Source organism: Neolamprologus brichardi, chromosome 7, assembly GCF_056152115.1.
Source record: "Neolamprologus brichardi isolate AB-2024 chromosome 7, ASM5615211v1, whole genome shotgun sequence".
NCBI classification, from domain to species: domain Eukaryota; kingdom Metazoa; phylum Chordata; class Actinopteri; order Cichliformes; family Cichlidae; genus Neolamprologus; species Neolamprologus brichardi.
Window position 1 is genome coordinate 61,889,896 of NC_142110.1, and position 17,447 is coordinate 61,907,342.

The 17,447-nt window shown below is 40.5% G+C and overlaps 1 protein-coding gene across 2 annotated transcripts in view; it reads left to right on the forward strand.

Annotated features, from left to right (window-relative positions):
- The window catches only part of necab2 (N-terminal EF-hand calcium binding protein 2), a 136,412-nt gene that overhangs the window by 22,909 nt on the left and 96,056 nt on the right, over positions 1 to 17,447 (forward strand). For both annotated transcript variants that reach the window (XM_006797408.3, XM_006797407.3), the window contains exon 3: positions 15,935 to 16,043. In XM_006797408.3, coding sequence (XP_006797471.1) covers positions 15,935 to 16,043 — 109 coding nt within the window. The remainder of the gene's footprint in view (positions 1 to 15,934; positions 16,044 to 17,447) is intronic.

A 17,447-nucleotide genomic window follows, 5' to 3' on the forward strand; every position in this document is an offset into this window, starting at 1 on the left:
GTTTATATGCATATAAATATATCATTTTACAGTTTGTGTGAACTATCAATTATCTGTTTTTTATATACGCGCACAATGTGTCAGTTTCTTCTTTTAAATCAATGCTAAGGGCTCTTTTAGTGTAAATGATATATATATATATGTGTGTGTGTTAACATTTTATGATAATTTGACACCATATTTCATTATTTTGATGTTTAACTTGAGTGTTACATGGCAATTTGGGTGACTGTTGTTGTGATTCGGTGTTATATTCAATTTAACTCAAAAAATGGAGATGAATTCAACTGAACTGATTGCCTGAATTTGATATGCTATTAATAAACAACTCTTCTCATCGTCACTTCTAAGCACACAAGAGCTAAAGTGGCGACGTTCATAAAGGTCTCCAAGTCCTCAAATCAATTTTGTTGTCATGTAGCCTCTACTTCTGCAAATTCATGTCAGTTGGAGGCTTTTTTGTGTGCACAATTGTAGTAGTAAAACTGGAGAGCTATGACTCAAAAAGTACACAAACAAAGTAATGCTGTGTATTCGGTGACAGTAGCTAGCTCCAGCGTTTCATTTTGAATAAAAGAAGCTGCTTTGATGCTTGTAATGAGAACAAATCGGTCTATAGATTAACACAATATAAATAGCTTTCCTGGAAAGCTCGTTAATCTGCCGTAGCAACAGGGTGCCGAGTGATACCAGCAACAACAAAGGGCCCAATGCGACGCGCAGAAATGACCTTGTTTAGTGTACTGACATTCTATTATCTGTCATTAAACACCATCACACTGCATTAAAAAAAACCACCGTTGTGGGCAATGGTAGTCAATTACTGCCTGGTGAAGTAGCATATCTGGCTGTAACAGGAACCATAAAACACCATTTGTGTAAATGAGGCCTCCCCAGAGGGCTGATTGCAGCAGAAGAGGCTGCCAGTGGGTTTCAGAAGGTGGGATCTACAGAGGAGGTAGTCATCTGAATGCATCATCTTCACTTGTGCACTGACATCCTGCTATTATCTGCCATCACCTAGGATTACTCATCATTAGGATAGACCCCCCCTCCAAACACACAAGGTTACTCCTGAACTGCACACACACCTAAGCGCCGTCTCCACGTTGTTGCACCCATTACATTGTGTGCAGCCACACTCATCTAATAATAACATTATGTTCAAGCAGCAGACTGATGATGATTACACGTCATTCCACTCTCCGCTGAGACAGAAAATAGATAAGAGTGACTGATCATCTGCTGCAACTCATCTCTTCATTCAGACAGTGTATCGTTTCCACCTGGGAATCATCTGTCACCTGAGAGATGCAGAGAGGATTATATCCCTCTCATTAAGACAAATTATGACCCACATCTCTCTTTTATTAAGAACCGAGAAGACAGTGATGCTTTAACTGATTAGTATTTACACGAAGGCCTTACTAGATGCTCCGACAAAGCAGATGAATAGATCATAGCTGATCTTACAGCATCTTACCGTGACTCTCTTTAAGTAGAAATGTATTCATATTATTGTCAGGTTTGGAAGGGTGCCTTCAACCACAGCAGTGGTTAGAGCTCTTTAGTGTCAAATGTGTTGCCCATAGTTATCAGAAAGCTGTGAGGGTGATTGTGACCTTTTTTCATTCGGTGAGGTCATAAAAAATTAGCTTGCAGAGATGAAAATCCAATAAACAGTTAGCTTAATGATTTGTATGAGCTCAGGTTGTTAACACATCAAAACATGTTTCAGTCTCATTGTTAACATTAAGATATATCTTAGATTTTGAAAGCACAGTGTGGAAAATATCACTGCTAGATTGCAGATTGCAGTTATCTAAAAAATGTTTTACCCTTTCTAATTGAAGTGCACAAATGTAGATACGGTGGCCACTGTAGGACAAACATTTTCTTAATAGGAATATGCTTGGCATGTTAGTAGTTAGGTCTGTCGAGCAGAAAGGAGGTGACTTTGATGTTACTTTTAAAATCCTTCTTTCCATGCAACTCGTCCCATGTGGGAAAGACTATTGTTACAGTATTTACTCCTTTTGTCCTGAAGTTTTTGCTTCTTTAATGAAGGGGAACCCCCTCTTAGATGATCAAACATAGATTTGATCCGTCAAATATTGAATCTGAAAGTGCAGGAACGAATTAAAGTTTGCCTCCACATCGCACAAATGCCTGCAAGTTCTCTTCTCTCCCTTTGGCGTACTGCATATCTGCCACAAATGTAAAATCTGATTAGGTGGAACAGAGATGCCCATCTCTGCCACTGATTAATTTTTAAATTATTTATAAGAATGCATTAAATTGCTGGAAGATGTAATTACGCACCAATCAAAGTTTATTTATGAGTACTGTAATGCCATTTATTTATTTATTTTTTATTAAATAATCTAAAAAAAACTACTGACTGCTCCTTTAATTGCATGAACCCACCAAAGTCATCCCACAAATGAAAAAGGCTCAGCTGTACGAGAAAATATAAACAATCACCTTTAGTTTCTGTTTAGTTTTGCAGGAGAAGTGGTTTGATGCTGACTAACTGGCTGATGTGGCAAATTTACATCTGGTTAACATCTCTACCATACAGCTACTTCCTTTGCTATTTCTAAGGAGCCTTTCAGGACTATATCACACATAATGGATGAGATAGTCCCTGTCAGGTCTGCTTTTGCACACATACAGTACCTTGAAGATGTGAGACCTCTGAAAACAAGAGTGAGAGAGAAGGGTGCAAGATTTTTCTCTTTTTTCACAACCACAAGCTTCAAAAGCACTCACCATTTTCCTTTCTTATTCCGAATTAAAATTGTTTCAATCATGTTAAATTGATCTCAAATACTGATATACATTTGTTAAATGACACTATTAGAGCCTCAGGGCCTCAGAGTAGAGCCGCTGCTGCTCCACATCGAAAGGAGCCAACTGAGGTGGTTTGGGCACTGACAAGGATGCCCCCTGGGCGCCTCCTGGGTGAGGTGTTTCGGGCATGTCCCACCGGGAGGAGGCCCCGGGGCAGACCCAGGACACGCTGGAGAGATTATATCTCTCGGCTGGCCTGGGAACGCCTTGGTGTTCCCCCGGATAAGCTGGAGGAGGTGGCTGGGGAGAGGGAGGTCTGGGCCTCTCTGCTTAGGCTGCTGCCCCCGCGACCCGGCCTCGGATAAAGCGGATGAAGATGGATGGATGGACACTATTAGAGCAAAAAGGGTTGAGTGCTGTTACAGTTAGCACACTGTGTTCAGTGTAAGTCTGCAGCTGATGACCCAGTTTGCAGAGCAGTGTTAAAATGATCTTGCAGTCAAGCTCCCCGTCAGAGGTTTCTTCTGGCCCAAAATGAACGGGGTTGGCCGGACTTTGTAAAAGAATATTCAGGTAATACCCAGGATCTGACTGTCAATCTGAACATTAATCATAAATATTTAGTCGTTGTCTGTCACTCAATGGCAACCACTGATTAGATACTACTGAATCACACTGGTCAATAAGCATTTCCTCCTTTAATCCGGTTATTTTGCTAAAGGATACTTCAGCAGTGAAGCTAATTGGAAAGTAAGACACCACTGTTACTTTTTTTACAAACTTGAGTGAACGCTAAGTGTCCTGCCAAACTATTAGAAAGAGTGTGTGTCTGTGTTGTAGGTAGGCTGTAGTGATGGATAGGGAGAAAGGACAAGATCTGACAGCTCAGTGAAAATCACTCCTGTTCCCCATCTATCAGATGAAGCAGCTCACTGGCAGCCACACACACACACACACAAACACTCATGCACACACACTCCCACCCCAGACACACTTTTCTCTACGTAATGGAAATGTGCAGGAAATATCAGCTCATAGAAATCTAACTTTCCCTGACAAAGAAGATGATACCGGATGAAGGTAGCGAGAGGGGGAAAAAAATGATAAGAAATGGTTAAATAAAGAGGAGCCTGTGTTCAGAGCAGGAGAGGAAGATAAGAAAGAAATGAAGGGGGGGAAGTGTGTGTGTGTGTGTGTGTGTGTGTGTGTGTGTTAATGGCATACAGGGAGAGAAGGCGATGGTGATATCCTGAAAGGAGGGTCAATTCCCCCTCTTCTTGTTGCTATGACAACCCATCATACAGCTCCCTAAAAATAATGATAAACAGCGAGAAGAGTAGAGGAAAGAGAGACTGCGGAGAGGAAAGCAAGACCAACTGTCTTCTGTAAAATAACACAATTAAATTAAAGAGATGAGCAGAGTGGATGTATGTGTGTGTCTCTGAAGGGAAGAGCGGTGAAGGCATGTTCGTTTTCTCTTCCTCCTCAGTATGTTGCTGCTGTGTGCAGGATGTGGAGCCCAGCAGGAAGAAGGAAGTGCTAATTGCTTCTCTTTATTCTACACTATGAAAAGAGAGAGCAGTTAGCGCAGTAGGTCCACCGCTCTGACCGTCCCCTCACTCTCCCCTTTTATTCCGTCCTCTTTCTTTCTAACACGAGCAAGCACTCGACGTCTGTAGCGGTGAATATCTCGTGTAGTAAATCCCGACTCCTTTGCCCAAGAATGTTCACCCTCAACCCTTTCTGGTTCTTTTCTGGTGGTCCAGAAGACACGGCCTCCCTCGGCGCTATTCAAACACAGGCTCCACTTGCTGATGCAAAAAAGCTTTTATTACTTTGAAGCCAAGATTCCAAGGGATCTGCCGTAGTAGCTGGATGGCAAAAATAGCTCTAAATTAAAAGCACATAAAAAAAGCTAAGGTCTGTATTAGTGTTACTGTGCTGGTTACTGTAACGCGCTCATTAAAGAATGAACTTTAACCTGAGTCGCATACTTGATCTCGGTTTCTGCAGCCAAACCAGTGAAGCTGCCCCACTCAGAAGGAGTGTATGTATTTCATGTATTTCTTTTTTTAGTAGAAGTGGCTGCATCTGATCCTTTCTGACACCTACTTTGTGATGTAATTGGTCATCCTCTTATCACTTCTCTTTTCTGTCTACAACTTTCTTTTTCTTACTGCCTTTAAAAACATCTGTCAGCCCTCTAAGCGTTTCCGACTGAACAAAGGAATCTGAGATCTGAACACAAGCACGTGTTACAGGCAGTCAGCCACGATGAGACTGAGGGATGTCCACTTTGAGTAACAGATTCATACATTTCAAGGCTTAACAAACAGAATACTACATAGCTGTCAATAACGCTGCTTAGAAGTGACAAAATTTCCCCTGTAGCAAATATTATATATGTCAGGGCAACAATAGCAAGCTGAACAATAGTCATAGTAATTCAATAAGAAGTCACATTAATGGACTGGCATTTGTATCTTGCTTTTCTACTTTACTCAGCACTCAAAACGCTTGAAACATTTACCAACCACTGGTTTCTAAGCACTCTAAGATCTTTATCTATCACATCCGATTTATAGTCACCAATTAATCAGGGATTAAAGTGGGATTTGGCAGTCTGGGGAACCCTATGATCAGGTGTAGTGGTACAGAAGAATCACCTGGAAATAAGGCACATGATAATTTATTTTTTGAGCCTTAGTATATTTAATTTTTTTGCTGCGCAGGCTGCGATCAGCTCATATGTGTCAGTAGTGAGCTGAATTCAGTGAGATATATAAGCGGATGCTAACACGAGCTATCACAGCTGCTTTCTAAGCCGTAGGCACTTAAAGTTAGTGTGAAAAGCAGAATTCAGTGAGTGACTCTTATCACCTTCTTCACATTACATTGAAATGGTTCTGCTACCTTAGATGCAGCCTAACATTGACCATGAACACCACACACTCTGCACCCGTCCAGCACAGAGCAATACTGTCAACCTGGCCACAGTGTTCTAAACTAACTGCACTAAACTGGCTAATATTCTCATGAAACCTTTGAACAAGAACAAAATTAGATGTTTTACAAAAACAGAATTTCAGAAATTGTTTATAGATCCAATATGTCATTAAAAAAATACTCAAATAAACAAGGACATGATATGTAAGATTTAAATTTTCAATTTGTAAAAATTCACTTGCTGATCAGTACTTACCCAGTAAAATGTTTATAATCTCCCACTCCTGTCCTGTGTATCTTACTTTTTTTTTCATCTCTGAGAGTGTTATACATTAAAGTGTTTTTCCTCTCCCTGGGTAATACAGCAGATATACTATTTAGCTAGCAGACACATTTTGTGAGAAACTGCACATATCTGCTGAGCTGAAAAGCTCTATGTTAGATTACCCACTACTTAAAAAACAACAACCAAAGAAACAAAAATATTCCATCTATGCTTAGTCCTGTTCTGTAGCTCAAGCTAGATTCTGAACTACCAGTTTATTTACATCTGCAACATGAACGGGAATCAAAAGTTTGGACTGTGATAGGAAAACCCACACAGATGTAGGGAGAACATGAAAACTCCACACAGGCGCCATCCAGGTTGTTTCTGTTCATCTGGACGTAGCGTTTTCAGTGGGAGGAACATTAAGTCACTCATCCAAGTGACTTCTTCAGTCTGGGGACTGACTGAAGAGTAACTTGGAATTAACCTTTTGGGAAATTTAAGCTGTGTTCAGATTTGTTGTTTTTGTTATTCTGCTTTATCTATGTAGTTGTCACAACGGGACTGAACGGACTCCCGCGCAGGCTCTTGGTCGTGAAAGCACAAGAGTCTTTATTATGATACACCAGGTGAATATGTACAAAAGTGAGGGGAAAGCCGGGCTCCGGGGGTCCACACACGAACGGGAAAGACGCTGAAAGTCACACACACACACACTCCGTCCACTCCTCACGCTCCTCTTCACACTCCAATCACTCGGGTAACACAGGGGTTGGTCCAGGGAATCTGTACACAGAGACACGAAGGGATTACAAAGGAAGATCGCTGTGAAAACACTCTAGAGTTAACTGAGCTGGGGTTACACTGACGAGGGTCGGCAACGGTCCAGCGACGAGAAACACAGAGCTGCCATCTTATAAAGGAGCTGGAACACTCGTGATGAGCCACAGGTGTGTGATTGTGACCAGGTGCGTGGGCCAAGGGCAGGAGCCCACAGGTGAGCTCCGCCCAGGCAGAGGGAGGAGGAAAAGAGGGGAAGGGAGAGAGCAGGAACAAAAGAATATAAACATATGTAGCCATACTGAGCCGACCAGGTAGGCACAGGGACCCTGACAGTAGTTACTGATTCGTGTAATTCATGCCCCCATCAATAAACATTTAAATGAATTAAACCTTTTTTTGTTGGTTTTCCTGTAGCCTTACTAGAGTTTAGCAGTTTAAAGTCTTAATACTGGATTTCATCCAGGCTCTAAAATATAAAAGTAAACAAAGTGATCAGAATCAGTAATGACAGTTGCAGTTTTATCAAGACTTTTAATTCTTGCTGGTTGGTCTGCGATCAAATCAAATTGATCATTCTTCTAATAAGAGTTCAGTGCTTTGTTTATAAAGGTGAAACAAATTGTGATTTAATCTTGAGTGATTGCACTACTGAGAGACAGCCTGGAAATGACAGCTTTCGCAGGTGACATTTTCCCCACCTGTAATTTGTGGCTCTGGATGTTGTGTCGATTTGCATTTCTCCACGTTTGGCTGAACAAAGAGAGCTTTAGTTGCATGGTTTCCATTGCGGTATTTTCAAAATGAAGAAGTTTGATGAAAGAAGTGGTTTCTAAATGCCAGCCTGTTTATGTGCCTCATCAGGACCACAGTAACGCCCCACCGGCATTAAAATAAATGAACGCAGGTTTCATTCAGTCTGCGTCACATCGCAAATGTGGAGTGCTGAGTATTCCCAGTATATAGCCACTGACAAACAGATTTGAGATTCAAACTTTTTTAGCAAATTATTTAACAATAGTCAGTAAAAGTGGATGAATTTGCAATTAGCTCCTTACGTAGGTCTGAGTCACACTGAAAACATCCAAACAAATATAACAGAAAATACTGAGAAAACACAAGCAAGGTCTCTACTTGTGTCCTCATTCTGATTTTGACCCTTAAACTGTCAATGGTGTGTGCGAGAGTGTGTGTGAGAGAGATTTCCATAATTTAAGTGTTATATAAGCAGTACAGGTCGTTGTGTTTGTGCGAATAACAACCAGAATGGAGCAAAGCAAATGGGAGGATAATTTACCCAAGGAAGCATGACGAATACAGTCAACCTGTACTGAGTGGTGGTGTTGAATATATTCTGCTGATAGGTGTGTATCTGGACTCTGCTCGAAACACACAAACTTACAAATACAGTACCCCATGTCTTCTCTTTTAATAAATATATTCTGGGTTGTATGTAGGGCTGTGCGATATGACCAAAATCTCATATCCCGATATAAGAATTCTATCGTCCGATAACGATATAAATCACAAAAATTTAACATTTACTGTAAATTCTGTGAATCTCGGGCAGCTCGACTTGCGTGAAGTGTTTCCAGCTGCGTGTCCTTTACCCGGAGTCCAGTGTTTTAACCGATGCATGAAACTATACATTTTTAGACATAAGGTACCGCCGTTTTCTTTGTATTTATTACACGGCGTGCTGCAGGGAAAAGCCTGTTCTAACGTTTGAGTCTAAGGTTTATTTTTTAGCACCTGACGGCTCTTTTTTACTTCTCATCCGTAAATAATCTGCTCTTTCACGTGATTCAGTTTATTTTGAAAAGTCTCAACAGGATCTTGAGCTTTATTGTGAAAAGCTTATGTGGAACATAAACAAGCGGACACGCGATGGTGTTACCGTCGCTGTTGCTAATGACAACGCATAAAAACAGGCGCTTGTCCTTCCGTAGTGTGGTTATATTACATATAAGAGAAAGAGAGAACTTTAAGAAATTAATATAGCCACTACAGTGACCATCAAAACAATGAAAAATATTGCCGTAAACAGTTAATTTGCGACACCACGAAACAAACGATAGCGTAAAATGAAACGATAGATGTTTTTATATCGTCATCCGATATATATTGTTATATCGAACAGCCCTATTTGTATGGTATCTTACCTCGAATAAATAAACCTATAACATTTTTAAAATGGGCTAATTTCCCTTCTTGCGTGAAACAACAGTAACAATAAAAACTTTAAAAGGACCTGATTCCATATTTTCATTCTTGGAATCTGCTAAATTAGGATTTCATTACACACAGAATTCCAAATTATTCTCATTCATCTTGCATTGGATCTTGTCGCCATTCATCAATTAAGAAACGTGAATTTCCTCTTATCTGTGGAAGCCACCATCTTTTCTGTTGTGAACTACTCTGATAGTTTTTTATTCAGGATTCGTTTTGCCAAATTCAGGTGTAGCTTCTTGTACACCACTTCAAAAAGAACCAGGCACCAGTAGTCCTCTAAGAGCCAACCCTCCCGACACAGCTCACAATCTCCTCTGAGAATGTCGGCCGATGACAGGATGAGTTAGACTTGAACTTTGAAGTGTAGAGGGTGAACAGCAAAGGAGATGACACAGTCCACTGTGACCTGATATTACTCACCAGAGAGGGTTAGACAAACCTCTGTCGCCTCACAGACTGTGGTGTTTAACGGTTTGACTTATATCCTTCATCAGTACAGGCAAGTGGGGAAAAGGAGCTTTAGCAGCATGTGTATTATTACAATGTCTTCACTGTAATTGATGTCGGCCTTTAGTCATTCAGGTACGTGAGTCATCTCTTTTCAGAGATCACACTTATTATTTGACATTTAAAGTGATCTGAAGCAGTAATTATGCTTAAAAGTTATGAACATCTTTGGATGTTAATTTACTGGAGAGCGATAAGTTAGTTAAAAATGATTAACATTTACTCAGCGTTACTCCATATTTGTCGTGCATTTAGTTTTGGGTGTTAATAGATGTGTTTCTAACAAATCCTACTAAAGACATATTTTCCATCAAACTACAAATAGCTCACTTTGCTTTATTTCATCAAAGCTTCTCCCCTGTTTTTTCCTTCCACCTGTTCAAGATGCACTCTGTGCCGAAATACCACTCAGAGACAGAGAAAGTGAATTTGAAGGTTAGGGGGAAAAACAATCAGAGCACTGCTTGTGGTCATTGCAATCAATAACTGCACTTCTGTTTCTCCTCACTGTCTCGTATGTCTTCATTATTTGCTGTTGATTGTTGATTGTATTTAATGTTGTGTACAAATTACCTTTAATTTGGCCCTGACCGTTAGTACAACTGTTAATGGTTATGAAGATCACTTCGGTTTATAGCAAATACTGTGAGAGCCATGAGGAAAATATGCCCAGTTCAAAATCTACACCTAAAAATGATTGTCTGGATTTAAAATATGATATTGGGATTTTAAACATCCTGTTTCTGTGTGTGTGAAACAATTTTCAGACAAAATATTTTATAACTATTAATCTGTAGATGAGCATCTGATTTTATTCAAAAGCTCTGATTCTAATGTTATTGGAGATATTGGCTACACCTTCAAGCATCGTTATGTTATTGCTGTGAATTTGCTCCAAGAATTAAGTTTGCTCTGGCTAGTCTTCAGCTATGTTTAAGGCCTTTTGCCAATTAGTGCGTTCATTCTTTAATTTCCCCCAAGAAACTTGTGTGTTGATGTGTATTTTATATTGGTGCTGGACTTGCAGTATTTCTACACTAGGCACTGTTTTCCTCATTTACATTTGTTTGTGTATACTATCTCACACTTCCCAGGGAAAGTTGGGTTCACCTACATATAAAACCACCCACTGCAGCTTAGACAATTTTTGCCATATTCCCTTGAGTGTTTTTTGAATGCAGTTTGAAGCCTTTTTTAATTAATTTTGCACTAACACAACATCCTGTATTGCTAATGTTCAGGACCTTGGTACTTAATTAACATACCGAAATTTCACTCCCAAACACAAGTCTGCGCAGCTTGAATAATGAGATCTTAGGACCCGTCCATCCCGGAAGTTATCTACGCAGGATTGCAACATGACCATAAAATAACCAAAATTAAACATTCACTTTAAAGTCTCTTAAAATCTGCATTGTTATTATATGGCAAGGTTTTTGAGTCTTCAGCCAATATATCTTGTAAGACCTAGCTTCAAATTGTTGCTGAAACATCCAGAAAGATGATGCCATCACAATGACCGGGAACGTTCTTGGACTATAAAGGCAAGCCTGTTTATCCTGGTGGGTGTTCTACAAAAGTAAATATGATGTCACTAAATGTTATAGATTTAGAGAACCTGAAAGAAACATCCTCCAGTAATGGTCTTAAATGTCCCAATAAATTATGTCCTCCCTATCCAAATGTTGACCAACGGGGAATACTTGAGTAAGTTTGTTCCAGTAGTGGAAAAATCTTTCTGAGAATATGAAATTCCGAGCTAGGAAAGGACATAAAGTGGATAAAGGTCTTGAGCTACCCGTCATTTCTTTGTATTTTGCTTCCAAGGAGCCAGAATTTCTTGTATTCTTTTAAAAGTGGTCTTATCCAATAAGACCACTGTTTGCTTTCTGAAGCCACTTCAAAGTTTTCCTTTGGATGTTGGCTTTTTCACTCACTTACAGTCCAATCCTTGTATGTTTGTTAAGCCACTAAAGCATAAAAAGGCATCTAAGAAGAAGAAAAAACTGTAATTTTCTTTTTTTTTAAAAAAATCTTTGTTACTATTATCCGAAAACAGATGGATTTCATTATTATGAAGGCAATATTGTCTGACTTTAATCCACCATACAGTGCCATCTGGAAAGGATCTGATGCTTAATTTTTCAGTGTGTCAATGATCTCAAACACAGCAATGCAGTAAAGGAATACCTGGATATAAAGAAACAAACGGTAGAACACATCAGTCATGGATTGGCCACCCCAGAGACCAGTTTGCAAATTATTGAAGCAGTACTGGAAAACAAAGTAAATTAAAGATGTTTAAGAATTAAGGTGGTCATTCAAAAAATATTAACTTTCAAATTATACTACATACTGTATTTCCATGTGTGCTTGCACATGCTTCAGTGAATCACAGGATCTATTTCCCATTTTCCAGCAAAATGTAAATGAGTGATGTAACTGACCTAATAAAAGCTAAAGAAAAAAGGAAAACTTCAAGCTACACAGAAAACTAACGAACTGTATTTTGCAGCTCATGTACTTTAAGAACTCTATAAAGATGACAGGCATTTATTTTTCTTGCCTTTGTCTCCCTGTAATAAAAGTAAATGTCTTGAGGGAGTTTTAAGAGCACATTCACACTGTGTGTTTGTTTGTTTGTGTGTGTGTGTCCGAGAACTACTCGAAGTTTTGCAGTGATGTCTAGCCTTTACCTTATCTCCTCCCTGCTGTTATAGAATACTTTTCTGACTCTGGGTAATTTCCTTTGCATCAGGATAATTTCTCTCTGTTGATTTTAGGGACGTAAAATATGGGCAATTTCATCAAATTGTGCCAATCTGCAGTTGAGACAGAATGCTGTTGGCTGTTGCATCAAGCCGTCTGCTGCTGACTGCCTTGGTTTGGAGGCGAGTGGATGTCAGGGTTGTTGTACATTATTTAGTGGGGTTTGCTGGGTGAACTGCAGCATCAAGAGTCAGCTAAAATGATCCATGGATGCTGTTTAGCAGCTGACTGTGTTGCTTGACTTTCCTGTTAGTGGAATACAAAAAATTAAACTCTCAACGGAGACCATGTGTGAGAGATGATTGTGAAACACACAAAAAAGGCACATCTTTGACAGTGGTACAGTATAAGCCAGGAATTAGAGAAGCTGTAGGCTTTTTTGTTAGCTGTGTAATTTGGGAGTATTTCATGCTTTTGAAAATAGGGTTAGCACACTATCTGCTTTGCTTGAGCGGTGTGTTACTGGAGAATTCCTAAGTGGGCTAGCTGGCTGTAAATTGGGTCACTGCTGAATTAAACACCAGTGCTTTCTGTGCCTCTTCACTGCTGCACCAGAGAAGGCCAGGTTAGAAATAGTCATGACCACAGAGTCTAAATTCACAGTTGAGCCCTGGTGGACAGGGAGAGTGGGACTATGAACACAAGAAGTGGCATTTTAGAAGTTCGCCTCAAACAAACACGCCTTCTGTCATGGAAAGGTTATGCCAAGCGTCAGCAAAAGAAGGCTATTTGTGAAGGCGTTTCTGAGTCACAATCATTTTGTGCAGCAGAAATCGACATGGAAGAACATCTGAGAGGCAACGGCTACTTTGTTGCTCTAACAAGGATCTGGAAAAAAGGAAGGCTGAAAGATATGGAGACACTTAATGGGGAGAAAAGCATAAGAAGGCATGAGATGGGCCAGAAAGAGTGTAAGTGGCTGCAGAGTTCCTGCAAGTTTTTTGACAGTTTGAAACAAGCTCGAGTTTTGACCACCACTCAGAAAAAAAGACTGCATATGGTTCTCAAAACAGACTAACAGAGAGTGCAACTGACTGTGCCGGAGTGGAAGAGGGCCAAAAAAGAAACCAAACAAAAAGTAGTGGCAGAAGAATCAAGTAGGGAATAAAAAATAGATGCATCTTGATTGAAAATAAGAAATTCATAAACACATACTTCCCTAATCATGAAACTGAGAAATAGCAAAGGGGAATTATGAGGCAGACTTAAGAGCCAAGAGCAGCACATTTGAATTCAAGCCTTTATAAGGCTGCAGTCCTCCTGTCCCTGAGCTTTCTCAGTACTCTGCAGTGGTCCCCATGGCTCAACCTGCTGTATCCAGTCAGCCACACTCAAGGACAAACACACTTAGAGGGCAAGGGAATAAATATTTGATATAGCTATGCATCATGTGGTGAGACAGTCAGGAATACAGGACTAGCAAGCAAAGACAGGATAGAGCCAATACCATGAATAACTACTCCCTACTACCTAAAACAAATTTAAACTGCTGGTTGAAACAATGCTTACAGCTAATTTTACTAAGTTGCGCTGGATCAAAGTTTTATTTCATTTTTGAAATGTTCCCACACAGAACTTTTTGATGACTGTAGCAGTCCGTTGCTTTTTATGCTATTCTTGTTTGTACAGTAGCATCTAATCTACTGTACAAACAGTAGATTACATGCTAATAATACCAAGTGGTGGGGATAAAAGTGGCAGAAATGGATGCCTCATAGGTAATTGTGCAACCAGGAGGATGCTTTGGGGCAGAGGATGGATGGATAAATGGATGGATTCATTGAAAATTCAGAAATCTTGAGCATCCTTAGTCATGCTTCTGTCAATTTCTTTAACAAATCTTTGCAAAACTGAATATGAAGCTATTTCTTTTGCTAACAATCGATGCTATAGGCTTACCTGGGGATAAATGGTTACAAAACTGTGCCACTTTTTGTGGATAGAAAATTAAATCCTGCAATATTATATCTAGTCAGAATATTACAAAGACCAGGAGTCACAAGTTATCCATATTTTTTCTTCTAGACTTTTTTTTATTGGATGTTATATAAGAAGGCTAGAAATCCAGTATTGTTGAGTGCTTTGGTTATCAGTGCAGCCCCAAAAGGCCTTGGGGTTTTGAAACATAATCGCCATTGTGTGCTTACCAAAGTGCAACACAGACAGACAGCAAGGATTCATCTGAAGGTTTTTAGCAGACTGAAGTGCATGCTGGATTGATTTTACAGCAGCTCGGGAAAGGACTGAAGGCAGTCATCATGCCGAGGATGTATGAACGTGGACGTCAGTGCGGCAAAGCAAACTGGTATTAAACTGCTGCTGATTCACAGGTAGCTGATACTGTTGGGTTAACAATATCAGAGTAATTATCAAGCAGTGATTCCATTTTTCAAATGGCAGACACAGGACTGTTTTTGACTGTTTTGAGTACAAGTTCTGATGAAGAGTTTGACTGGGGCTGAAGTACTGAAAAAAACGACTGAATGACTATCTCCGGGTCAGCAGAGGAGAACAGTGGTTTGGTTTTGGAGATGGTTATCAGCTGAACAAAAACCATCTCCACCAGCTTCAGCTTATTGTCACAGAGATAAGCTCAGAGTCAGAATTTACAGATGGTGGCTTTTAGGCTCTGCTTTATAAATAAGAGTAACGGCAAGACTGAAAACAATCAAAAGTGCTAAGTGCTAAGACACTGGGGGATGATATTTATATTTCACGGTGGTGAAGATTTATATAAAAAGGAAAACCCTATTTACTTCAATGCACTAAAGAAAAATGCCCCAGGATCCACTTAATCAGGACAAATTAACCTCAGGGTAAGTAATAAGCTGGGATTTTTCACTCTGGACCAAAGCATCTTCTCGGTCAAGCGACTGGCTAACCCCCGTCATCCCCAGTGCTGCAACATGTCAAACCCAGGACAAAAAAAACAATGTCACTAAAATTTAATCCGTATAACTTGGAACTAGGGCAGCACGGTGGCACGGTGGTTAGCACTGTTGCCGCACAGCAAGAAGGTCCTGAGTTCAATTCCACCATCAGGCCGGGGTCTTTCTGTGTGGAGTTTGCATGTTCTCCCCGTGTTTGTGTGGGTTCTCTCCGGGTACTCTGGCTTCCTCCCACCGTCCAAAGACATGCAGCTTGTGGGGATAGGTTAATTGGAAAATCCAAATTGCCACTAGGCGTGAATGTGCGAATGAATGTGAGTGCGAATGGTTGTCTGTCCCTGTGTGTTGGCCCTGCGACAGACTGGCGACCTGTCCAGGGTGTACCCTGCCTCTTGCCCTATGACAGCTGGGATAGGCTCCAGCGCCCCCCGCGACCCTGAAAAGGATAAGCGGAAGCGAATGGATGGATGGATGAACTTGGAACTATTTAAACTCTCCAGATGCCATCAGGAACAAATGTTGGTTATAAAAGAGATCAAGTGGGATGAAGGTATTATTATGCAGTATTGTAGTTCAGAGCTGTAGCAGGTTGCAGTAATGACCTGTAATGTCACTTTAGGGAGCAGCAGACAGGCTGCAGTTTATATGCTTATTTAATCTGACACGTCCTCTTAATATTATTTAACACCTTTTTTTGCAATTACAAATAAATGTCCTCATAGCTTTGATGGTCTTGTACTTCCTGCAGATGACGGGAAGCTGTCTCTGGATGAGTTCCAAGCATTCTTCTCAGATGGCACGCTGAATGAAGAGGAGCTGGAGAAGCTATTTCACACCATTGACTCTGATAACACCAGGTCAGCACCATTATTGCACGGCTGTTCGTGTGCGTGTTTGCCTGCAGCATGCGCCGTGCATCCATAGCGGCATGAAATAAAAATGAATACAGTAAATTTACATGTGTGTGCGTGTTTTCGTGCTCGCTTGGCCATGTTTTTTGTTTTTGATCCCACCGCGCCATCAATAATGAAAGTCCATGAGATTCCTGCTGCACCGCATCAGTTCTGCTTTTTCTTATGTGTGCATATGTGGCTGTGTGTGCATGCTTAGGTAGGATGTATATAATTTACCCTGCAGTGAGGAAATGTCACATCCACCTTTCAAAGCTCCTTTTACGCAGACCCTTTTGGACCAGAGCCCTTTGCATTAAATGACACTTTTAAATATAAAAATGCCAAAATAATAAAAGAGAAAATGAAACAGGAGCAGACATGAAGGGGAAGCAGCGAGCGAGAAAATGATGAAAGAAGCATAAAAACAGAGGAAAGTCATTGTTACCTGTTTTTACATCTTTGTCCTTCTATTCCCCTCGCTCCTCTAGACATTTACCTCTTTACAGCTACTCCCAAGATGTTTTATTTTGATTCTCATTGAATCAATTTATTGACCCTTCATAATCAGCCAGTCAGCTCAGAAGAAGTATGCTGACACAGTGGGATCTGAGTAATCAGAAGTCTAGCTCTGTTAATTTACACAACCTCCCTCCTCCAGGCCCTCAAATAAAATGAAACCAGGCAGAACAAAAGCTGACCTTTATCGTTTTTGTAGAATTGAATTAGGTTTAATATATAAATCCTCCACCCTGGCTCAGGTTTTTTTACATCAGCGCAATAAGTGGTCCAAGCAACAGCCCACCGTCTCTTTGACGTCAGTAATATTGCCACTTGGATATGAGCTCACTTTATCAATCTTACTTGCTGCAGAGAATGCACTCAGAAAATGCTCTACTCATTAGGGTTAAGTAGATTTGGTGGTTGCATGCCAGGCCTTAGCATCGTCATGTGACAGCAGATAGGGTTATTGATTGGTTCGAATAAAAGGGGTCTTTATAAGCATTTCCGGCGTGAAGCAAGATGTTGATGGATGCAAATGAGAGACTGAGCGTTGTTCTTCCTCCAGCCGTTCGTCTTCCTCTGTCACTCTTTTGGTCTCTTCCCATTTCTCTTCATCCTTCTTCACTATCAGGCTGTTTTCTGAGCTTTCTGTCATGCTCTTCAAGCTTTCATCCTTCTATCACTCAACTCATCAACGCTCTCTCTCTTCATCCTCTCCATCTGTCACTCATTCCCCTTCTCCTGCCCTTTCAGGCTTCAAATCTTCCCTGCACAAGTCTCAGTCAGTTTCACATGCTTTTTCCCCGTGAACCGACGAGGCAGAACGAAAACTCCCGCAATCTTTTTTTAGAACATAATTGCACAAAA